Genomic DNA, 25,020 nt, shown 5'->3' on the forward strand with positions numbered 1-25,020 from the left:
TTGCTGCTTAATGTCAGTAAACTCATGGTAGTACTTTTTACAAAATATTTTGTAAATAATAATTCATTTATTATAAAAAAATGAAGTAAAAAATAATGTATAGTAATATGACTGATAATACATAATAATTAGTATTTTCTATATTCATATTTTATGTGAAAAGTATATTTCCTGTTTCATCAAAGTAAAGTTATATTCTTTTAAAACTTTACACACCACTGAGTTATTTAAACTATAACAGTTTTTCAAATCTTATAAGCTTTTTGTGTGTTTTTATTTTAAGTTAAAGTAAAACGTGTAAAACTAAGACTGTTTTCAAAACACTGCTATACTAGTAGTAAATACTGATTTGGCCAAAATTCAGTGTGTAGTATGTGAACAAGAGAAAAATCTGCAGTATGCCAAAACTACCCGGATGCCATACTGATTCGGGAAAATTATTAAATTCCATATAAACCACTTCTTAACTTTTAAAATCATAAGTGGATGCTTAAGAAGCAGTTTCGCGATCAGCTTGGCTGTTGTCTACTTCCGCTTTCCGTAACCGGAAATCCGGCGATGCCTGGCCAAGCATACTGCACAACAGATCCAACAGAACAGTCATACTACATACTACCTTCAAACGCAGTGTGTAGTGTGCAGTACCTACATCATACTACATTCGTAGGTAGTATGTAGCAGGCAGTTTCGAAAAACAGCCTAAGTTTTTAAAGATGCAGTAAGGAACTATTGGTTTGTGTTGATTTTGTCGCCCCCTGTGGACAAAGCATTACCTTTTATCGCTTCGATTTTTTGGCTCTGTTTATGTGTAAGTATTACACGTAATATCACCATGCCTCCTTATTAAATTTGAAGTATCACTCAGAGAATTTTTGCCTTAGGAAATAAAAAAAAAAATTGGAGGCACGCTATCTTATGACTTTGTTTGACACCTACCCCCAGCCAGCAATTTCTTACAACTGAAACAGCTGTACCAAAATTGTCAGGCTTTTTTCAAAGATAATTTTGTTTGTGTTTCGAGGTTATGAAGAGGCATCAGGATTAATTTCAGTTTATTTCATAACAAACTAAACACTCCTCACAGGAGCTTTAAGATTGAAAAGTACCTCAGGTTTGTTTTTTAATCTATACTTGAGAAAGTGAACATGGTTACTCTCTAGCAGTGACTATCCTGCACTGACTCAACACCTACACTAGTGTTGATAACATGAGAGCAAATTACTGAAAGGACACAGAAAACGTTTTTTTAATGACTTACTTTGTGTATAGGAAAATGCAGTGCAACACATCCATACAGAAATAATTAGCATGTATGCATACCTTGTTGAAAATGAGAAGATTAGGATCCTCAACCAGCTTCAGATTGAGGTCAATGAGATCTGTCAGGTGAAACTACAAAGCTCTTTAAGCACTTCACAGCTCACCCTGCAGTCTGCTCTATCATAATAGAAATTTGTATGTCTATCCTCATGTATGAACGGGGAAGTAACGGGTCTGCTAATTCATTTCTTTGACCACAGCTGCTGTTAATGATGTGGAGTTAGTTTTACTTCAGCTACTTTTATTATCTCTGCTCTGTTTTCACAAATTATACATCATCACACAACAGAGACAATTTTTCATTTGGTCCTGATGTGAGCTGAAGCAACAATTGTTCAGCAACAGTTTATTCAGCTTGGTTTGCTTCTTCTAAGAACAGCATCGAGAGATAAGCACTTGAGCCGAAGTCCATCTTCCGCTGAGCACAGCAAAGTCCCCCAAAGGTGAGAGCACACCCTCACTCAAGTAGGTCTGCTACTCCTCACACCCCTGACCTCAAACACTCCTGTCCTTGTGCTCCATTGGCTATCTGCAGTCAGGTGGGCAGGGGATGCCCGAAATCCTCTCCTAAGACAGGAAAGTACTCAATCATAGTCCAGGGTTTGCTGCAGGCGGGCACACCAGTTGACTGTATCATTCAGAAAGTAGGTCCAACGGGTTAGGACCTACTTCCATTTTTCCTTACACTTTTTTTCTCCAGGGAAAGCAGGATGGGGGCTGGAGCGAGTGCTGAGGAGAAACACTCCAGAGAGCTGGAGAAGAAGCTGAAGGAGGATGCTGACATTGATGCGAGAACTGTCAAGCTGCTGCTGCTAGGTAAAGATGGATATGTTGGGGACAGTAACTCTCATATTTAAAGGCTCCTTGAGGCCCCATGGTGAGGCTAGAAATATAGAGAAATAGTCCATGAGATTTGTTTTTAAATTTGGCTCCTTAATTCTAAATTATCAGCACAAACTAACCCGTAGGATGAAGTGTTTTGTAGCCTGAATACCTCAAAACAATTACCATATTTTGTATAATTTTGAGGGCATCGAATGTTACTTTATATCAACTGTGATTAAATAGGCTACATGTTTTAGTCAGGTAGAGGCTTAATAACCTGTCATTGAATTGCCTACTCATCCCAATCCCTTGTTAATCCTGAAACAACAGGTACTCTAACACAAAGGGATTAGCCTTGAAGGACACAGTCTTCTGCCCAACCCGAACAGTGTCTGTGGCTGGAGCATTCAAAGAAAATCTGATTACATCACACATATATTTATCTGCTGTACAATAAATGTTGGTTTTATTTAAAAATAAGTATGGGTTGTTTATTTCTAGATCTATAGGCCAACTAATTATGTAATGTCTGAATATTTTGTTTAATAATGTTGGGGTAGGAGTAACAGTATGTTACAGATGGGGAGATATAATTCTGGTTATCTGCCAGGTTGTAACAGACATTCCTCCACACTAAACTTCATATTTTCTCATAAGATGTTGGTATGAGAAACATTTTACCTCACATCAGATCTGATTCTGAAGTACTATTTAATTTAGTTTCTTTTGTAGTTGTTTATTCTTTTTTGAGGGGCTTTTAATGCCTTTACTGAAAGGATAGGACAGTGGATAGAGGAGCAAATTAGGAGAGAGAGTGGGGAATGGCACGCTGTAAAGAGCCACAAGATGGAATCAAACCCAGGCTGCCCGCTTTGAGGACTATAGCATCTGTACATGGGTAATTGGATTAATCACTAGACCAAAACCAGCATCCCTGAAGTAATCATTTTGAGGAACCTCTGTCTGAGAAGTTTTTCAGCAATTTATATCTTTCTATACCGTATCAATCAATCAGTTTATTTCCTCGTTTTCTTTAAGATTTTGCAGTTCACTTCACTTCACTACAAAACTTTTTTCATGACAGTTTAAAAACAGATCAGATCTTGACCATAATCTTTATCGTATTAATTAAAGAGACCTAACATTAAATGAGCAGAACCAGATTGTTGGTAATCAGCCCTCTGCCCAAAGGACAAAAAGCAGGGCTATATTTTCACTGTTTTTTTTAATGCAAATTATAGCATTCAGTTTTTCTTCTTCCATAGGTGCTGGAGAGTCAGGCAAAAGCACAATCGTCAAACAGATGAAGTAAGATATTTGACTTGTCATCACTGTAATGTTTGACCGACTGTACCACACATATTGAAACTGTATTTTTTCCTCAGAATTATCCACAAAGACGGTTACTCACTTGAAGAATGCTTGGAGTTCATTACCATTATCTACAGCAACACCCTGCAGTCCACCATGGCCATTGTGAAGGCCATGAACACACTCAACATTAACTACGGACACTCTGATCAGCAGGTAAAAACAGCTGAGAGAGATGTTTTTATAAATTGATTTCAGGTTTCTGGAGGACTTCGACACATTACTTGTATGTGTCTCTCATCTTGTAAATCTGTCCTGCAGGATGATGCCAGGAAACTGATGCACCTTGCAGACACCATTGAGGAGGGCACCATGCCTAAAGAGCTGGCAGACATCATTCTGCGCCTATGGAAGGACTCTGGCATACAGGCGTGCTTCGACAGGGCCTCAGAGTACCAACTCAATGACTCTGCTGGATAGTAAGAAGCTAAGATTACATTTTAAAAATCCCATATTTGTGATTGAGTGAATATTATTTGATTTGGGGATTGTATTCACCCTCCAGTTACCTGAATGACTTGGAGCGACTGATCCAGCCAGGCTACGTTCCCACTGAGCAGGATGTGCTGCGATCAAGAGTGAAGACCACAGGTATCATCGAGACCCAGTTTTCCTTCAAAGATCTACACTTTAGGTGAGTCGGTGCAGTATTTCTCCAGAGGATTGCAACAATAACCCATCATTAGAGCTTCTTCTGCTCTAGAAAGATAACATGAATGTGTTTCCCTGCAGAATGTTTGATGTAGGAGGTCAGAGGTCTGAGAGGAAGAAGTGGATCCATTGTTTTGAAGGTGTGACCTGCATCATCTTCATTGCTGCTTTGAGCGCCTATGACATGGTGCTTGTGGAGGATGATGAAGTGGTACGATACTATAATATTTCACACTTGATACTTGATACCCATCCTTAATGGACAACCAATAGTTCATGTATTTTAAAGGAGCTTCATTTGGACCTCAGTGTTAAAATAATTTCTTTTCAGAACCGAATGCACGAAAGTTTACACCTGTTCAACAGTATCTGCAACCACCGCTACTTCGCTGCCACCTCCATTGTACTCTTTCTCAACAAGAAAGACGTTTTCATTGAGAAGATCAAGAAAGCCCATCTCAGCATGTGCTTCCCTGAGTATGATGGTGAGGTCATCACAACATACAAACTTTGCCACTTTTAAAGGGCCAATGTGTAAAATTTTATTGGATTTATTGGCAAAAATGTGACAAAAAAAGTATGATTTTATTGGTGTATAGATACTTGACAAGTAGAATAGTTGATTAAGCTCTTTGAGGGTCTATTTAGAGCGTGTTGTCCGCCATGTTAAACTGCCATGTTGTTTTTAAATCAAAAAAAGTTTACTCTCATACATTTACAATCTTCTTCTATAAGGGGGCCCTAATACTCTGAGGTATGTCCTCCCACACTCTTAAAAGTGAATAAAAGGAGTGGTCATGAGCGGCAATCTGCAACCTCACAACTACGTCTCTGATTTTTTACTCAGATGAAATCTGTAAAGGTGACACACTAACTAATTGGATGTTCGTATTTATCCTCATGTCTTTCTGTAAGGCCCCAACACGTACGAGGATGGTGGTAATTACATCAAAATGCAGTTCTTGGACCTCAACATGCGTCGAGACATCAAAGAAATCTACTCTCACATGACCTGTGCCACCGACACGGAGAACGTCAAGTTTGTGTTTGATGCCGTCACTGACATCATCATCAAAGAAAACCTGAAAGACTGCGGTCTCTTTTAAGAGCTAAGCTGAGTGACATATTAAAAGTGGGTTAAGTTTTGTGTAGTATCATTCAAATTATTCAGATCAAAGGGAGGTGACCAGTTAATAATCAAGATGTCATCTTTTATTCCAGGGTGATCCTGAAGCATCATCACATTCAAGAAATTCCATCTCAATTCAAAACTGAGGACTGACGATGAAAACTTTCCCCTCAATCAGACGTCCTCAAACCAGTGAAAGCAAGATAAAAAAAATCAATTTGATATGTTCAAAATGAAATTGAAGCTTAAAACCAAAGACTCCTCGACAACTTAGACAAGAGGACAACACTTGGATCAGAAAATCCTGTGCAGAATTCAGAGGAGTTTAATTTTAGTCAAGCAACTTCTTCCTCAACTCATCTTTGGACGAGGGGGGTGCAGTCTGTAGTTAAGACACCAAAAGCTTATGTCAGCACAAAGTGATTCCGTCTCAGATGCACTATAGTGAATGAATGTAAGGGTAGTACATCGAGTCTGTGCTTTAATAACTTATCAACTTACCAAAAGACAACGAAGACCTGCTGCAGAGGTCAATCTGTGCTGGAGATGTTTTGAAAATTGCCAATAGAAATTGCTTTGGGAACAGAAATTAGGTTACAGTTTGCAATTTCTTGAAGAGTAATATAAAAGTAACTGTTGAATAGAGCCAGTGTATATAATTAAAGTTTTCTATTGGTCAATTTTGAAGTGTGGTGATACCATGTGGATCTAAAGCCCTGCTGGGACGTAATATGCTACAACTTAATTGTCTCAAAGTTGAATAAACTGCAGGCATTTAGTCAACTATCCTGTACAGTAACCAGTGATTTTAAACTCTTCTGATCTTACTAAAGCTTTTGTAGAAAACTGGGTAGTTGTCCATTTTTCACAAATAAAAAAAACTGACAGCAACGTCTTGTTCATAATCTGTCATTTAATGATTTCACATTTCAGATTCCTTTTCTTGAGTTGTGACAGAATCCTCTTAGACATAAAAACTCAGTTTACCTTTGTTTCAGAAAAGTTAATGGCATAGTTTGAGCACAGACACATCTGCTGTCTTAGTGATAGGAGGATGGGGTAGATACCACTTTTCATGTCTGTACAATAAATATCGAACATCTGTAGCTTAGCTTAGCACATGAGAGACAGGGGTAACAAGCTAGCATGCTCTGTCAAAATGACATAAAGGACTAAATAGCACCTTCTAAAATCCTAAAATTGAAATGTTAAATCCTTGTTCAAGCTAGCTATTTCAGTATATCCTGTCAGTGTGCAAAGTTAAGCTTACAATTTTAGAGGCATCTACCATGCAGGGGCATACTTAGTCAAATTTGTCATCAACTCCTATCAAATAACTTCTTTGCTTTCTAACTTGTAAAATCACTCACAAAATGTCTGGCTCATGAAGGACCCCCTGAAAACTTCCCTCCTAAAAGAAAAAGTTTATGATGTGATGTGTTCACACCATCAAGCCTAAAGCTCTGCTAACCCATGATGTTTGATAAGACATTTCCATTTCTAGAAAATAAACATTGACCGAGCTGTACATGAATCTCACATCACAGCTTAAGAATACATACGTTCTGTTTGAAACAAACACAAATATTAACAGTACAACAGTACCTTTGTTCAGTGAGGTTATTCTTTGATCTTAGATACACAAGTTTTAAGATTTGCAGTATAAATACTTAAGACTATCCTAAGATATCAGAGGCAACAGCATTTCAAGAAAGTTTTATTTTTTATGAAAGCATTTACTGATTTTTGTTTTTCGTTTAAACCCTGAGTTCTCTCCACATGATAATTATTAAGAATAATGATGTGCAATAATGTAAAAGAGAAACAGAAAAAAACAACTTCCATTAGCTCTGAACAAGAATACTCCATGGAGGACAGTCTGTGAAGTAATTACGATGGAAAATAAACATGTTCTCACTCATTAACATAAAAAAATACATTATATGGCTTGTTTCATCATGTCTACAACAAATTAACTTGAAGTCACAATCAGTGTAAAACAGAAAAACAGACATGGAATGATACCTTTTGTGCAATATCAACCATGGCCTGACAAAAAAGTAAAGTTTTCCATACCTAGCATGCACTGAAAGCATCCAGAGAAAAAAAAACACTTAAGGCACTTAAAAACAGCAACAGTCGTCCTGAAACTCCCTGTTATTGTGTGTTAACGTGCAGCCCTTATGTTGAATTACTGGAAGAGTCAAGTGAATCCACTGCAGAGAGGCACTGATCAGCATGTCTACATAGGTGAGTGTCTTTATAGGCTATGCATTTTCAATGTGTGGCTAGATGGCGCTGTTCCCATAAACACAAAATCAGATTCACAGCTCAGCTTTCATTTCAAATACATAATCACACACACACACACTCACACTATCAGACAAACAATGAATACACACTCATACACACTCATATCTGAACCAAAATTTGAAGAGATTTTTTTGCTCCGTGTAGTTAATCTAAAATTACTGAAACAAGCTCACCAGCGAAGAAGTGGTGATGCATGGTGCCTCATTTCCTGGAAGAAAGATTGTTCAACTTTTTAGCACCACATGCCCAGAGAAAGTTCTACACAAACACTCACTTTTGATCAGAACAGCATGAAGTCAAGCTGCTTCTTCAGGTTCAGTTTAGTGTAAGCTCTCTGGCTGGATCCTTAGCAGCAGAACATGTGGGGCGAGGATATTGATCAACGATGGATCCTTTCTCAGACACCTGAAGGGTGTGTGTGTGTGCTGAGGGCCAGTTGATGCCAGCATCTTCTTCACATGCATCGCTTCTTCCTCAGAAGAGTCCCACCATGTGGTCGATCTGTCTCATGTAGATGCTCTTTAACGGCAGCGTGTAGCGCCGCTCCTCTGGGATTCTGTTACACTGCAGATAAAAATACAATCAAGAAGGTATTTATTTTCAAAAACTGCATTCTTCCACCTCAAAAAATCACCCATCTCCACCCCTCCCTTTCCTTAACTGCCGCTGAAACTCTCATCCACGCCTTCATCACCTCAAGACTCGATTATTGCAATAGCATCCTCTACGGTTCACCCAACACCCTCCTCAACAAATTACAATACATACAAAACTCAGCTGCACACCTTCTCACTCACTCCCGCTCCAGAGACCACATCACACCTATTTACAAAGTCTTTTAACCTATAATTGATTGATTTTTGTTTGTTTTGTTTTGTTTTGTTTTGTTTTGTTTTGTTTTGTTCTGTCTTGTTTTGTTTTATTTTTCTGCCTTGCTTTTCTTTGCTTATTTGCACTGTTTTCCTTTGCTTTCTATTGTATAATTTATTTTCTTGTAAAGTGTCTTGGAGAATCTTTTAAAGCGCTTTTATAAATAAAATGTATGATCATTATTATTATTATTATTATTTTCTAAGAAGATTAATCACAATACAGGTATCTACTATATAGCGAAGAATGAGATGAGTTGAGCCTTACATTGGTGTTGTTGCTGGGTATTAGCCGGTTGCTTTGCTCTCTTTCTTCCAGCTCTCCATCTTCACAAGGAAACAAGTCATTCCACTGCTTCTCCCTGAAGCGCCTCTCTATAGGCACGATGTGGCCCTCTGTGGTGAAGATGTACTTGTTATCTGATCTATGAAGTGGGTTGTCTTCATCAAACAACTGTAAGGCCAAAAAAAGGTTGATTATATGACAGTGTAGAGCAAAGCTGACGTTTTACTCTCAATGCATGAGTGAGACTGTCAAAATAAAATAAAAAAGAAAGATACTTTTAAGACATGTTTTTGATGACATTATCTTATAAAATAGCTCAGGTTGTAACTTACCAAATACAGGTATTTACAGGTCTCACTGAGGAAGAAGCTCTCCATGCGATCCTCTTTGGATTTGTCCACAACATGGTGGAGAGTGGCGTACCCACATCTGCACACAACACAGCTTAGATTAAAGCAGACACATCAAGGCATTTTAAATATTCAAAAAACAACATGTATTAAATGATCCTCACCTAACTTTGGCATTTTGCTCAAGGCTTTGAAGAATATCCATTCCAACATGCAAATAGAAAGGATTTTTGGTCGCCTGTGAGGAGAAATATTAATATTTAGTAAGTGATGATAATCACACAAACAAACCGTATCGTAGTGGGTCATAACTGTTACCTGGTACAGCAGATAGGTCGACTCCACCAGCTCTGGTCTTAGAGGGTAAAAGAGCACATCAGGAGCTTGCAGCTGCCAGTTGTATCTCTCTGGCAAAGCCCCGAAGCGCTTCCAGATGGCATAGTAAAAAGCATGAAGGCAGATGGCATTATCTATGTCACCGTTGAGCACCTGGAACACAAATAGGTGACACTAGCTCTTAGTTTTACAGCACATATTTAACTCTTCTTTATAAGATCTGTCAAAGCAGTGCGTGTGTAATCCAACCTGCAGCCCAGGAAAGAAGGCCTGAAGGGAGTCAATCCAGGTGTTCATGATCTCACCACTGAACATGTTCACATTCACATAGAGAGGTGGGTCACCTTCCCCTTCATTACATGACTCTCTCCTGGAAAAACCACAGACACAGAACCATTGTTAAAACACACCACTTACTCTCTTAACACTTGGTGTATAGCACAGAATTAAAAATGTTTCCTTTCCCTCCAATCAAATCATCCAGAAGTAGGCACACTTTATTCTTCTGCTGTTGGCCACCAACCGGCTGAGGAAGAGGTATCTGTTCTTATATTTGATGCTGTCTGTTTATCTCCCTGTCTGACTTTCTGCCAGTCAGTAAGTCTGTTTGTTTGCATCTCCCTGTTTCTGTGGCTGTTTCTCAATTCTTTAATTTGTCTCCTTGTGTCCCTCACTTGTGTCGCTTCCTCCCGGCAAGTAATGAGAAAAAGAGACGTGAGGAAGAGACACAAGGACAGAGAGGGCATATTTGACAAATGAGAAATGATTCCTTCCACATACAGCGTCATTCTAAGCGATATCAGGTACTGATGACAAGTTCCCTGGATGTTTGTATCCACTGGTACAAATTTTATTAAAAAAAAAAGAAAAAGAAGAGTCTGGTCTAAACCTGCTCTTCATGTGAAGTATCATTAAATAACTTTTCTGGTAATTTGGCACAATGAAGGTCAAGTCCCTCGCTCAGAGCTTCCTATCAGTGGTTCTTTTCTGTTCAAATGAACAGAACGTTACAGACGTCTCATTAGACATCTTGTGACACATCCTTCAGTTAGAGAAAAAATACTGGAAGGATGGCAGCAGTTTTACTTCCTCTGTCTCTGACCAATCCCTGAGAAAGCTTTGATAGTTTTAGTACGAAGCCTCACATGATGGTAACACACCTTGAGACTCAAGCCAAACTGTTCACATATATTATTATTTTTATTTATTAGTTTATTTGACAGGGGCCATGCAAAACAAAAACTGTCAAGCCAGAGTTAGCTATAAGCTAATTTTCATCTGTGGTCCCTGGGCAGGAAGATGTTAACAAATGTACAATACAAACGAAAAAAAAAACATACTAGCATACTTTCTGTCAGCGTGAGACTCACCCTCTCCTCATGTGGTTCTGAATGCTCTCATAAGCAGCTTGAAACATCCTGTAGTCCTCTTTCTCTCCAAAAAGGATGTATGATTTCAGCAAATATTCATAGAAGGAGTCCATACCAGCTCCCAGACCACTCTGTTTGCCCACCCACTGGCCTGTTTGGATGTTCACTACATTCCCTACAGGATTAAAGGGAGAAATCACAGTAACTTGCTTTACATCTTAAAATGAAAAAGGCAGCATATTTACAATTCTTGAATGAGGTTGGAGGAGTGTCAAGGAAAGGGAAGAAGAGTTTTCCATGCCACAGTTCAGCCGTGCTTACCTAACAGACCAGTTTCATTGTTCCTCAGGTTCCACAGGGCTCTCACAGCTCGTCTAGCAACCCACTCAAATGTGGAATCACCAATCAGGCGGCTCAAAATCCCAAACTCCACCAGCAGGGACCCAGCTCCAGCAGTACATGTCTCGTTGATGCTATCAGGGGGAACTCCTGTCTTTAGGTTCACCTGCATTTAAGATACAAATGAGTTCAAACGCTTTGTGACTTTGAAATCTTTAACATGTCAAAATAAAGTACCACAAAATCTAGAACATTTGTCACATTTGTTTAAAAAAAAAGGTTTACACTGTGTTCTTGCATGATGACTTCCATTGTGCTCAGCAATGTGCAGTTTTAATGCAGATTTGTAGCTCTTTCTAATACCATTACCATGCTGCCAGCTACCTGTTTGGTGGTTGAGCTCAGCCCATTCAGTATCATTGACAGCTGTGAGGTATAGATGGACCTGCCTGTAACCGATTCCCAGAGACTAGCGCCACCCCCCTGGCCACTTGTTGTCTTAAATGAAGGAGTCTATTCAATCAAACCAGCGCTCAACAAGATTTATTTACCCAACAGTCCAACACTGTTTACTTTAAATGCATGATTGAAACCTAATGAGGGAGATAAAGCGTTAAAGTGTGGCATCATCAGACCTACTGCACTAAAACGTACTGGTACAAAAAAACTCACCCTTGGGTAAGGGATCCCTGTGCTGGTGTTCTCAAAGGCCGGCAGTAAGCGAACAGCCAAGTCATGAGCCATGTGAAGCAGCTCATTATCGTAACCTTCAAACCCCACATTGCCAAATGGATGTTTTGGGTCAGTCAGAAGGATGTGAGATGAAATAAGGCTTCCCAAGATCCTACAAAGGAAGACAAATACATCACCCATTGTTTCCACACCTAACCAGGAAATCACAGTACACTTTTCCATATTAAGTTAAGTGTCACTGCCCTTGTTTTTATAATGTTGAGACACTTTCACTTCAGGGTTTTCCTGATCACACATTGTGTTTGACATTTTCGCCTTCTTTTGTGCGAGTTTGCAAAACAGTAGCAACATTTGTACCTGATGTTTGCCTCGAAAACTTGCACAGTTGAGTCCTTGTCAAAAGATACAGTATCTATAACCAGCTTGACGGCTCTGTGGAACTCTGTCACATTACCAAGCACCTGTAGAGAAACACACATTATGTAACCTCTGTATGCTGTATAAACAAGACTATATTGCTGAAAATGGCCTTCAGGTAATTTCCACATGTATTTTATTATCATTATGGATGGTAACAATTTAAAAATAGAACTTTGATGAATTGTTTAGGACATCTAATTACAGCTTTGCGAAGCAATTATGTGCCATAACTGGCTCCACCTGAAGCTGTGTCAGGTGCTAGTTTTGACTACAAACATGATAGTTATAAACATCATGCTACCTAAAACACAGGAAGTTATTTGGAACCACAGTGTCCCAAAAAGTGGGTCTGTTTCTTGCTAAACAGATGTTAAGAGCATGTAAAACTCACATTTTCTACCTCATGAAATTGATTTTCTATCTCACGTCTAAAGGTACTCTCTCAATCAATCCTGTAAATATTCATATTTATAGTTTTAACATTGTGTCTTTAGGAGCTAAGACAAAGCAAACTCAGCACAACACTGTACAACATGCTAACACCAAAACTGACTGTGACTTACCAGCAGGGTGTCTAAGGTGTCAATCAGTGTGAGGGAATAGTTCCCCAAGACATCATTTATGTTGATGTTTGTTCTGTAAAAAGATGTAAAACAGACTTGGTGAAATTGTGAAAAAGAGGGGGAAAGATTAACCAAATGAGAACATTGGAAGCATATTTTAGACCAAACAACAAGGAAAATGTTCAGTGAGCACAATGGGTTTTTTTTTTTTTATCTCAGCAAGCATGCTGCACAGACAAAAAGAAACACCTCATCTCCATATGTGAACTTAAAATAAGTCTTCATGCCAAGTATAGGACTTCCCTCATGACTTGAAGAATATCTCCCAAAGCTGCTCTGAAGGCTATTTATTACACAGTGGTTACACAGTTGTTACACAGTTATTACATAGTCATCAGTCAGGTGAGCTTTAAAACTGAGGTTTGTTATTGTAATAAACTCATCTGCTGATTATCTTCTTGGTAAATCATGTGGTGCATTAAACATTAAAAAATATCTATTACAATTTTCTAAAGCTCCTTTTTAACTAATTTGTCCAAAATTCTAATATATTCATACAAAAGGTGAGTAATTTCTACAACTACAAATCTTAAAATGAAAAAAGTTTGGCTGTTTGAAAAAATAAATTTAATAAATAAGGAAACATCAAAGTAGTTAAACAAGCAACGTGTATTTAGTGGATGCTAAAGCGTTATTTTTCAGTGCTATTTGCATCAAAATGAAAACTATTATATTATTATTTAAATGATCGTCGAATTGATGCCAACGATTATCGAATAGTATTTTGGCTTGAAATGCCCATCCCTACTTGAGACAAAAAAAAGAAAAGGAGGAAAGAAAGAAAATTTAAGGAAAAAGGAATAAACAACCTGCATGGCTTAATATCACTATAGCTGAGGAAAAACTGCTTTTTTAATGTGAATTTACTTATTCTGAGTATCATCTTCAAACACACTGGTCAACAGCTGTCCTTTTAAGTTGAAGATATCAGGGAGGGAGGGAGCAAAACTTTGTGGTGTAACTGTAATCCTTTCGGTTTCACTGTTCAGCACAGGGGAATAATATGCACCAACAGTTCAAGCACACATTTGCACACACACAAAAAAAAGCACTAAAAGAAAATTTGCATGCACAAATTTCAGAAGTGCATGACCTAAAAACTGAACATTTTGGACAACAGAAGCTGATACACTTGGGTTAAGCACACATTTCCTCTGATGGCTGGACTTTGAAGATAGGTCAACAAGGTCAGCAGATTACTTGACAATTACACAGTTGCTAATTATATAACTGTTGATCAACAGCAGTTTTTCTCTAAACCTTCATCGGATTGCAAAAGCATGACATTTTAAAAACTAAATTGCTGAATGTGATAAAATAAAAACCTATAACCACGGCTAGACTGCACAAAGCTGTGCATTAACTTTTAACAGGTAAACATCAGCAGTCTGCAGCTCTCGGAGCAGTTAAACCAACATGTTTTATGAGATAAGAATACAAACTTCATGCAAATCGTGCAGTCTGCAGAGAACAGTTTACATGTAAATGACTGCCTGTCAGTTCAGGTGGATAACTTTGAATGACTCACGGGTTCAGCACGTCTGGTCCCCTCCCTTTACAGTCAATGGGGTTCAGCTCGTCCTCAGGAAAGGCATATGTCATGTAATTGTCATATCCAAAATAAAACATCTCTTTGGCCATATCCTTCATTTTCTCCCTCAGAGTGTCCGGGAAGGAGCTGTACCTCCGGACGTACTCGTCCTTGTTTCCATCAAAGAAGCTCAGGTAAGATCTCTTCTCGGACTCCTGTCCCACCTTTGCACAGGTGCTCGCCGTCTCCTCATATCTGGGGCCTTGTATTCGTTGAGACCACGAGTTCCCCCCCGAGTCTGTCCCTCTATCCTCCCTGAATAACAAGTCTAATTTGTGCAAACTGAAGCCAAGGGGGAAGTTGAACCCCCAGCTAACGCTAGGACCGAGTCCAAAAGCTAGCCACAGCACACAGCTGAGGGACAGTCTCAATACCACCAGACCAACTACTATTGACCTCCATTGCATCTTTGATCCGGGTCAATCTTAAAACGCATAATTCAGGTCCACACGCCTCCGAGGGGGGAATTACTGTGAACTCCTGCTTGTCAGGCTAAACAAAAAGCACAGACAGTATAAGGATGGCTGGTTGTAGTGATTCCGCCTTACACACTTCCTGTCAACATACCAGCCTCCGTAGAAATACTGACTTATGATTGGTTGTTCCCCTGTGTCGTCATTAGAGAAACTGAAGTGGGCTCATCCTGTGATTGGCTGCAGAGCTGTCATTATCCTGATGGCGTTTCGTGGCATTCATGACGTGTCGTAGGTGACTTCTGAACCAATAGGAAAGAGACACAAGAGTGGAACCCTTCAGGGTTGCAGAGCTTAAAAACCAAAACATTATTTGGTTATGCTTTGGTCCCAGAGGATTTTCAGTATAAACAAAATTGAGGACACAAAGCTGAAATGTAAGCTTGCTTACTTAGAAATCTTGGTGACATATTCTCAGGTGGACAGTAACAGAGTAAATTTACTTGAGTACATTACTTAAGTACATTTTTTGAGGATCTGTACTTTACTTGAGTATTATATTGCAGGGATACGTATTACTTTTACTCCACTACATTCAGAGGACAATTATTGTACTTTTTACTCCGCTACATTTCTATCAGTGCTCTAGTTTCTCACTACTTTTGCAACTCTTGAATTTCCTTCTCTTTTCGGAAATCAGATCCCAAAGACAGTAAAATGTGTTTCTGTAGTTCTGTTTGTCTCAGTGGTTTAGCCCTACCTGTATATCATGCGTCTCCACGGTTGAACGTGGAGCAAACACAGAGCAGATTTCACTCAGATCAGGCAGTTCATTTAGAGGTGGTGATGATGGTTATAATCCTCCACCTGAGCACCAATGGTCATATCTTCAGCCCGTGTTAAGAGTTTTTTTAAATGAAGAATGACACGCATCATCTGAAATGTTGTCCCTGTTTCCCACTCTGCTCAAACATACAAGAATTCACTGTCCATCCTGAGAAAGCGTGCTGAGCTACGTAACATTTGCTTCAATCCAGATGAACATTTCAAACTAAGTTGCCTGTGCTTGGAGTAACTTAGTTGCAGTTTTTGTTCCATGGTATAGTTTTTAGAGATTTCGAGTAATGCTTTCTAAATAAACATAATTTAACAGAATGTACTTCTATGTATTCTTGACTGCATTTATGTATTGTGAAAATACACCGTTTTGAGATTTTTTTAAAGTACATTGAATACCTAAGTATTTTTAAAGTAAATACTCCATTACTTTAACTTAAGTAATAATTTGACAGAGCAACTTTAACTTGTATTGGAGTAATATTTGACCTTGAGTTTCTATACTTTGACTTCAGTAATGAAGCTGTGTACTTTGTCTACCACTGGTTATGCTTTGGTCCCAGAGGTTTTTCACTGACATAAACAAAATTGAGGACACAAAGCTGAAATGTAAACTTGCTTACTTAGAAATCTTGGTGACATATTCTTATAAACACCCTAGACTTAAAGAGTTGCATTTATTTATGACTCACAATTTGATAATCAGCTTTGATCAATTAAAAATACTACCAGGTGAATGTTTAAAACCCTTTTGTGTAACTTTTGCTTCACAGAGAGGGGTCCCCAGAAACGATTTCCCATCGACTCACTAAAAACTATTAAAGTGTCATACACAAAACAGTACTTATAATTTCATATGGCTTTTTATATTCTCTGCATGATCCAGCTCTACCAACATAATGTATCTCCAAGTTAATTCTAGAACAACTGCTTATTAAAGTGCACGCGCTCTTGAGGTTTTAAGTGTATAGATTTTGCTCATGTAAGATGCATTTTATACTATGACCTGCTTCTGAATTCGTATGTTATGAAATCATGATCAATGACCAGCGTTCTTAGCTTGATGAAAAATTACCAGAACAAAGTCTAAATTAAAAAGCATGCCTTTTTATTTCTTGAATATATTGAAGTGTTGTTTTTTTCCATTTAATCTATCCAGGTAGGCACACCTTGTACTATGCTTTGCTTAGCTTCAGAGGTGAGAGGCATTGCAAAAGGCACTTTGAATTCTGCCACTCTCTCAGCCTCCAGGCGGCACAAAGGACATCATTCCACCGAGGCTACTGACAAACAGGGGCCAACATGAACCACACAATCCTGTACAGCTTTACGTCTAGTACATTCAGACTTTAAATAGAATCATATTCATACACACATCTCACATCAGTAAAAATCATACTAGCTTGATAATTTATACAGACCTTCATCAAATTACTTTCTTAAATCCACAGTTTTCTATAACAACAGACATGATTTAAAGAGGAAGAAAACATGGTCAAGCAAAAGATGACAGGAATAGGAGAATCTGGATGTCACCCAGCATCATTTCTGACTGTGTGAAGAACAACATTTTATCACTGATGCCTGCTTGACAGCATCAACACTCCTTTTAAAGAGTGTTGTGTAATACCTAAGAGTAGTGGTACAAACTAATGGGTATTATCAACCAATAATGCATGAAGAGATAAAGGTAGATCAAAATTAGGGTTTTACTGGAGGGTAAAGTAGAGTCCAGCTCTGCAAGCTGATAATGCCAATTATATTCCTTGAACCGGTCTAAGAAACACATTTTTAAGTAGTGCATTCTTTAGGGTTTGTGAAGACATCACAATGTAAGAAGAGAGAGGGGGGAGTTGTGTGCATGTGTGTGGCACGAGCATAACAGTGCAGCATGTGAGTAGAAGACTGTACATCATCGCAGAGTGATGGGGGTGTGGCATGACAGTAACATGGCAAATACAGCTGGTAAACAACTCCTGCGTTTTCAGCTCCTCCTGGATTTCGAGTGCTGGATGAGCCACTGAAGTGTGATATCTTGAATTAAAGAAAACATGGTAGTGTTAGTGTAGAAATCGCTTTATGAGTAGGGTATTTTATAACTCACCAGGAAGCATAGTAGTATGAATCTAAATTGAAGGAATCCTGCTCAAATACTGAATACTTCATATTTAAAGTTAACACAAGCTTGGTGTCTGAAGTCAAAGTGACACAAAGAAAAAGTAAGTTATTTTATAATGAGGTTTTTCATAACCGTTTTAATATACAATGATAAAGTGAAGACAAATCCATCAATCAATCATATGCATTTTTCGAAAAGATAACTACACCAGAAGCAACAAAAGTCCATAAAGGCAAACATTTCCCAAGAATGATATCATGTCACTGTAACCTCATCCACTGACCTCTAAAATCTAAGCAGCTCAAATAAGTGACTGGTTGGTTAAAATCAGAAGATAATCCCTCCATTTCAGAGATTGATGCACACAAATTGTAAAAGAAAAGTAGCCAAATATCTGGTGGTTTTCCTGATTTCAACTTTGACAATTTAGTTTAAAAAAAATTTAAAACCTCATCACCATCATAAGTAACCACCACCTTCTCATCAGTTGATCTTTGTGTCCATGTGGCGATATTTTACCCACAGGACCAAATCCAGGACCAAAAACTAAGAGACAGCTGACCTGAAATCTTAATGCTTATAGCCACAGCAGCAGTATGGAGACATATAGAAATATTAAATGTTTCATGCAGAAACATGCTTAGGAAATTGTAGTTTTTTTTTCTTTAGGCTCAAGCACTACCTTCAGTCATCCTCTGAGCTTCATAAAACCTAAAACTGTTGGTGGTGACTGGTGGTGTTTGTCCAAGGGGCACTCCGGTGGTTTAGTAGAGCATTTATATATAAAATTATAAGTTATATTATAGCAAAGCACAATGAACATTCACATGACATCCCTCTGTGTGGTAAGAAACAATATAACAATAATAAAAAAGTATAATAAATAATATTAAAAGGAAAAAAAATTAGCTGAGAAAACATTCCAGTCACAACCTGTGCAGATCTGTCATATACAGAACAAAGGTGTTCTGGAGCAGCTGTACAACGTTCATGTGGTTTGCATATTAAAGTGACTTAAATGCATGCACAAGTTTAGCTTAAAATAATGCTGTGTTCATCAAATCAGCAAGTTATTTTATTTCCATACTTAAGAAAAGCTGCTGAGTAGTTCCATTCATAATTTCACAATGTTGGTGTGTATAAGAGGTAGAGTAGCACTTCAGTCTTAAAGCTAGGGTTGGTAGTCACAGACTACTTGCATGAATTTGAATGTAGCATTTCCTCAGGACTCTGTCTAAAATATCAAAGATTTAATCATTGTATTTTCTATCAGTATCAGTTTGTCTGTTTGAGTAAAACTGGAGGAGTATAAGTATAACCCACAAATGATCCATCATTAACTGAAACTCACCAATGTTGTCTTTCTCTTTGCAGGAAATCGAGTAGCAGCATATTTCTCTGTCCTGAATAGCTGACAGATTCCTTGGAAGGGAAAGGTGCATATAAGTATAAGATATAAAGGTACACATTTACACAAGGTACACAACTGAATTTCCCCCCGGGGATCAATAAAGTAATATCTTATCTTATCTTATCTTATCTTACATTCATCCGTCCCATTACTCTGCAGCTATTGGGACACTATTCATCATTCTCATCTATCCGCCTATGTTTCTGATTTGTCAGCAGAGGGAGCCAGTTCCTTCAATCTACTACAAGTTAACACAGCTCCAGCTTAAAAAACAAGGATCCTGATTATTTTTTTAAACCACTCTTAAGGATTAAACATAGTTCACTAAACAGAACCAAAAATAGATAGATGGATACATAGATAGATGGATAGATATAAAGAGAGATACATAGATAAACAATGTAACATGTATAAAAAAAATATATATTAAAGAACAATTTATAAAATTAGATCTAACACTGTTCTTCCAGTTAAACTCTAAACCAAGATAAAAAAAAGTGATGTTATCTTCTAGAGCAGGGGTTCCCAAAGTGTGGGTCAGGGCCCCCTGGGGGGTGGGGAGACACAAATGGAGGGTCGTAAGATGTCTTCCAGAATGTTTTTCTTTTTAAAGTTATCTACAATTAACACATTTTACCCATTAAAGTAAATAATATCCACAAAAATAGTAGCTAAACTTGAAATAAAACCTTAAAAATAGAAAATGTAATGAGTTTTCTGCCTTTCTTTTTGTCAGATGACTCGTAAGTTTAGGGTTAGTGAACAGTTAATCATTAATAGCATCAGTAGCAGCAGGTTAATTCATTATAGCACAGGAAACACAGCCACATGCTCATATAGGTAGGGTTATTTTCTGTAGACCAGCTAAATGAAGCCACATTAAATCACTTCGAGGGACAGTGGGGGTCACGAGACTTTGGCACGTATATTTTGGGGGTCGCGGGCTGAAAAGTTTGGGAACCCCTGTTCTAGAGAGAACAGACAAACGATAGAACGGGTCATACTCACATCTTCTCGATGAGCTGCTTCTCATCTAGAGCAGTGGGAAGGTCCCTTTTGTTACCAAGCACCAAAACCTGAAACAAATGACAATCAAAATCTGCACCTGCAAGTCCTTGAGCCCACACACTGCTGGTACAAAGATCACACATAATAGTTTCAGGAGGAAACTTACAGGAATTCCTTGCAACTGAGGTTTGTCTAATAAATTATGAAGCTCATTTCTGGAAGCCTCCACCTTTTCTCGGTCTGCTGCATCAACCATGTACCTAAAAATGAGCGACAACAAAACAACAAGGAGAAAGTGTTTCAATACTTGCTCCGAAGCATTTCAGACAAACTTCCGAATCAAAACTGGGATTATACTTACACGATTGCATTAACTCCCCGACAGTACCGCTCCCACATGCTCCTGAACCTTGGCTGTCCGCCTATGTCCCAGATCTGAGGGATAAAGGGACCATCATTTCAAGAGGTCATTAAATGTGTTTTTATTGCCTCCATACAAGAGTATTTCCCCCACCTCTACAAGTGGTTTCATATCATGTAATTACTTTGTGATAAGAGATTAAAATACCTTGATGGTAACGTTTCCTTTGGAGACCTTCCTCATGTTGAACCCGACTGTGGGGATCATGTCTTCACTGAAATGGCCAGACTGAAAAAAAAAAAAGACGTAATTAAAAGTCGATTCTCAAAAGAGAAGTATGATTGATGATTAATATAATTTCCTTCAGAGAGAGTGTGGTGGGATGGGCATATATTCACATGTAAACAATCATTGTCTTGGCCCACACTATCTTTGGTCATACGCAATTATTACAGTATAAATATGGTGACATGCTGACTTTTTTAAAAAGCAAATTAAATGGCTGCGCAGTAGTTTGTGCTTGTTATATAAATCTTATCTTAAGATTTAAATGGAAATTAGTTATCAAAAGTTTAATTCAAAATACTGCAAACATCAAGCTGTTATATATCAGTGTCAAATTACTTTTTTTTTTTAATAAAACAGCATGAAGTATCATTGATTTTAAACATTGTAGTTTTTGTGATATGTCATTACTTCAAACTTGAGATGAAAGAGTCATCCACGTCAGCAAACAGAATCAGCCGCATTCCCCTTTCACATCAGACCTCACAAGCTGTTTATGTTTCTTCCCCTCCTGCCCTCCACTGTCTGATGTCCACACATTTCTCAGCACATGACTTGCTGGAGTCACCTGATGAAGCTAAGTGGAAATGAGTGCAGCGGTCTTATGACTAAGGAAGGAGGAGGAACTACCCCTTACAGCTGCAACCCTTCACTGGCTGGAAGAGCTTTTTTCATATCTGCACTGCGTGGATCAGGGTTATGTTCCAAAATCTAATCCAACTTCCTCTTCAGACACAGGGCCTGAAAGCTGACACCCAGAGCAAACTGAAAACTATCCCAAATAACTTTGAAATGTTCTGTTAAAACAAGTTCTCATTTCTGTTTAACTAAGACTCCAAAAAAGTTACACTGGTGAGCATTGCAGTTTCACTGGTTATTGAGGAAAACTAGCATTAGTTCTTTAACAAATCTGTTATTATGAATTAATATATCCTTTATTTTCTTAGTTAATATATTTATTTGGTGTAATAGATATATTAAAATTATTAGAAATGCATGGCAGTCTTCAACAACCCAAGATGATGTCTTTAAAAGGTTGTAGTTTGAGCGACCCAATTTCTAAAATGTAAGACCTTTCCACAACACTCAACACAGAAACCCCTCCGAATAGACTGATGGAACAACTTTATGTCCCTTTTGTTTGGAGACACAGCCTTTACATTTACTCATAAACAATCTATCAATACATTAACAGTAGTTTCAGGAGCTACTTTAATTATCATCCAATCTTTCAACTTGTTTGTTTCAGCTCTTGTGAGGATACATTGCTGCTGATATCAAAACAAAGCTTAAATCCAGTCAGTGCTGTGAAAAAGTTAAAAAAGGAGGAAAATGTTAGATACTTGTAACTGACTGAAAATATCCATAATAGAATCACTAGATTTAAATAACAGTACAAAAAGATACAGAAGAAAGACCTAAAGTTATTGTAAAACATTGCAGGTGCAAATAATTCCATTACATCGCTTTAACATCCTTCAAATTCTGCAGAGGTTGGCAACACTACCAACTATGGTAGGCAGGTCATTGCTCTCATAACTCAAGTTTTTTTATCCATCACTGCAGACCACATGATGTAGGGGAAAATGGAAAATTTTAATTATTGCCCAAAAAAAAAAAAAGCTGGAAGTAACTTGCAGTAAATGCAAAATCTCCAAAGAGCCATTGCAAGCACCAGTAGTTTCAAACAAAGCCATGTAGCTCTTATTTGTTTTTAAAATGTGCAACTAAACAATGTTGCAGCCTGATAATTAGCCAATGAAATGTTGTTTCACCACAAACACCAGTTTTAAGAAACACAACCCGAGTTGCACAAGAGAATTGCCTCGCACAGATGCTTCCCATCATCAGTCATTGGAGGTCACAGAGAGAAATATAAACATGTTTGTTTTAAAGGTTGAAACTATAGTGAGTAACACAGTTACACAGTTAGAATAGAAAGCATTAAAAGCTGTTGTAATGTGTTGTAAATATGTTTCAGTCATTTTCGATGGTGCAAAGACTAACTTTATTTATGTAGCACTGAGGCATCGCGTGTGTGTGTGTGTGTGTGTGTGTGTGTGTGTGTGTGTGTGTGTGTGTGTGTGTGTGTGTGTGTTTGTGCGTGTGTGGCAACTTGATGTAATGGTCAACGTGTTTAAAAGTTGACTTCCGAGTGGTTGAAAAGTGCTGACAGCTGTGCCCTAATTTCTTAAAAGGAGTCTACAGTGTGTCCGAGATTAAAGTCACAACAAAGCAAATGCAGGTGCGTTTTGTTCCAGCCTGATACACAACCATAACACAGTAAGCAACTAGCCATACAGGATCCACCAACCACAAACTAGTTAGCTCAGCTGTCTTGTTTACCCAAAACCAACAACCTGCCTGTTTCATGTTTGTTTGAGTGTTTGTATCCCAACACAGGTCGGTTTTTAGACCACAAATTCAGACAGCGTAGCAGGTAGCACACAACTAGCTTGGAAACTGTGATCCCATTATTGAGGCTAATGATATTAGCACTACTCTAAAAGCGAGGTGGCTAGCAGCTGAAGACTTACAGCGATCACGTTTACAAATGTTGTTTTCCCCGAGTACTGGAGGCCGACCAGCGTCAGCTCCATCTCCTCTTTCCAAAACAGAGACTTGAACCAGTCCAAAAGCCGGTTTATAAGTGCCAGCATCTTGAGGTCGGTGTTTTAAACTCCCCTGTCGTTGTGTCTGTACTCCCTCCCTGTCAGATGTGGCGTTTTCCAGTGAGGAAGGGAAGTGGGACGCATGCAGCTGTCATATGATCAGTCTGCCAAAGCGAGAGTCTGAATCCCCCTACAGGCACACGGAGGAGGTACACCAAGTTTTATCAGAATCAGAATCAGAATCAGAATCAGAATCAGAATCAGCTTTATTGGCCAGGTATGCTTGAACACACAAGGAATTTGACTTAGGTAAAACTGTGCTCTCTTTGTACAAGGCATAAGAATAAGACCTACAAATAATAATAATAACAATAAAAATAATAACAATAACATCAGCTATAAATACAAAATAACAACAAATAGGCATGACTAATATGTACAGGCTAAAATAATATAATAAAGTGCAGTGGTGAGTAGCAGAATAATACAAAATAAATAGAAATATGGAATTCTGCTTGGAGAATTGTTGCATTGTATATCTACATGTCTATTTACAGAGAGTATTTCATGGCCAATTTGAATTCAGATTCACCAGTGACACACTTTAAAGCTGCTGTTGGGAGGAATGGTGTAAAAAAAAAAAAAGATCCTTTTTTATGCTGGGTTTGGAGAAAAGGTGATAATACCCATCGGTACTCATCGGTAAGCGGAGTAATTTGAGACCATTGCAAAATCTCTACGCATTCCAATGCCTTTGTATTAAGCAATGTTATTATTAGGAGCATTGGTATATCTTTCTTTATAAGGCCATACTCAGGGGCGTCGCCAGGATTTCTAGGCCCCCTGAAAAGATATCTCAGTGGGCCCCATCACCACAGCCAACCCTAAAAAATATAAAATTGCTGCTATAATACTGGTTTATTTGCATTAAACAAAAATATATGCTTAAAACTAACCTGGTCAACTTACTCTAATCTAAGCTACATATCAATATATATATATATATATATTTTACAATTTCTCTAAATGTAACTGCACAATATTGGCCACGGTTACATGATGTTTTTTAATTCAGAATTAATTATTCAGAATTAAATAATTTGGATTTAAAGTTTTCTCCTTCGCATTTACATGGAAATAGTAATTCCGAATTGAGGTTTACATGGAAAACACGTTTAATCGTCTCTATTCAATTCCGCTTAAGGTCTGGGGGTTAGGAAGGGTTCTGATTGAACAGGGGCGGGCGTGACGTATTTACGTACACCGGAAGAAAACAGACTCCAGTTCCTGCTTCTTACATTTTCGGTTACAACCCTATGGTTACAACATGGAAGACCACACAATAAGTACAACTTTCGCTTTGATTTTGATTATAGTTTTGCATAAGCAGCTCGACACAAACATACTGCTTCACTTTCGTCAGCTGAGGAGGAGAAGAGAGATAGAGGACCGGAGAAGGGAGGCGGAAGACCGTACTTTGGCGAATCA

The 25,020-nt window shown here is 38.2% G+C and overlaps 3 protein-coding genes across 3 annotated transcripts; 1 reads left to right on the forward strand and 2 right to left on the reverse strand.

Moving 5' to 3' along the window:
• Nucleotides 1–753: 753 nt before the first annotated feature.
• gnat1 (guanine nucleotide binding protein (G protein), alpha transducing activity polypeptide 1) lies at nt 754–6,128 on the forward strand. Its single transcript, XM_034683773.1, has 11 exons — nt 754–808; nt 1,700–1,763; nt 2,021–2,136; nt 3,411–3,453; nt 3,531–3,672; nt 3,778–3,935; nt 4,022–4,150; nt 4,249–4,378; nt 4,499–4,652; nt 5,083–5,299; nt 5,389–6,128. The coding sequence occupies exons 1-10, from the start codon at nt 805–807 to the stop codon at nt 5,271–5,273; spliced, it is 1,131 nt and encodes a 376-aa protein (XP_034539664.1). The 5' UTR covers nt 754–804; the 3' UTR covers nt 5,274–5,299; nt 5,389–6,128.
• Nucleotides 6,129–6,189: 61 nt separating this feature from the next.
• Nucleotides 6,190–15,052, reverse strand: edem1 (ER degradation enhancer, mannosidase alpha-like 1). Its single transcript, XM_034683759.1, has 12 exons — nt 14,424–15,052; nt 12,836–12,908; nt 12,210–12,313; nt 11,832–12,003; nt 11,142–11,325; nt 10,821–10,995; nt 9,700–9,820; nt 9,433–9,603; nt 9,279–9,352; nt 9,097–9,193; nt 8,747–8,932; nt 6,190–8,173 (listed from the first exon to the last, which is right to left on the reverse strand). The coding sequence occupies exons 1-12, from the start codon at nt 14,891–14,893 to the stop codon at nt 8,084–8,086; spliced, it is 1,917 nt and encodes a 638-aa protein (XP_034539650.1). The 5' UTR covers nt 14,894–15,052; the 3' UTR covers nt 6,190–8,083.
• Nucleotides 15,053–16,823: 1,771 nt separating this feature from the next.
• On the reverse strand, nt 16,824–23,703 carry arl8ba (ADP-ribosylation factor-like 8Ba). Its single transcript, XM_034694266.1, has 7 exons — nt 23,458–23,703; nt 20,843–20,923; nt 20,636–20,709; nt 20,441–20,534; nt 20,275–20,342; nt 19,207–19,277; nt 16,824–17,770 (listed from the first exon to the last, which is right to left on the reverse strand). Exons 1-7 carry the CDS (start codon nt 23,578–23,580, stop codon nt 17,721–17,723), a joined length of 561 nt encoding a protein of 186 aa, XP_034550157.1. The 5' UTR covers nt 23,581–23,703; the 3' UTR covers nt 16,824–17,720.
• Nucleotides 23,704–25,020: the final 1,317 nt, after the last annotated feature.

Source organism: Notolabrus celidotus, chromosome 1 (genome assembly GCF_009762535.1).
Source record: "Notolabrus celidotus isolate fNotCel1 chromosome 1, fNotCel1.pri, whole genome shotgun sequence".
In the NCBI taxonomy this organism is placed as follows: domain Eukaryota; kingdom Metazoa; phylum Chordata; class Actinopteri; order Labriformes; family Labridae; genus Notolabrus; species Notolabrus celidotus.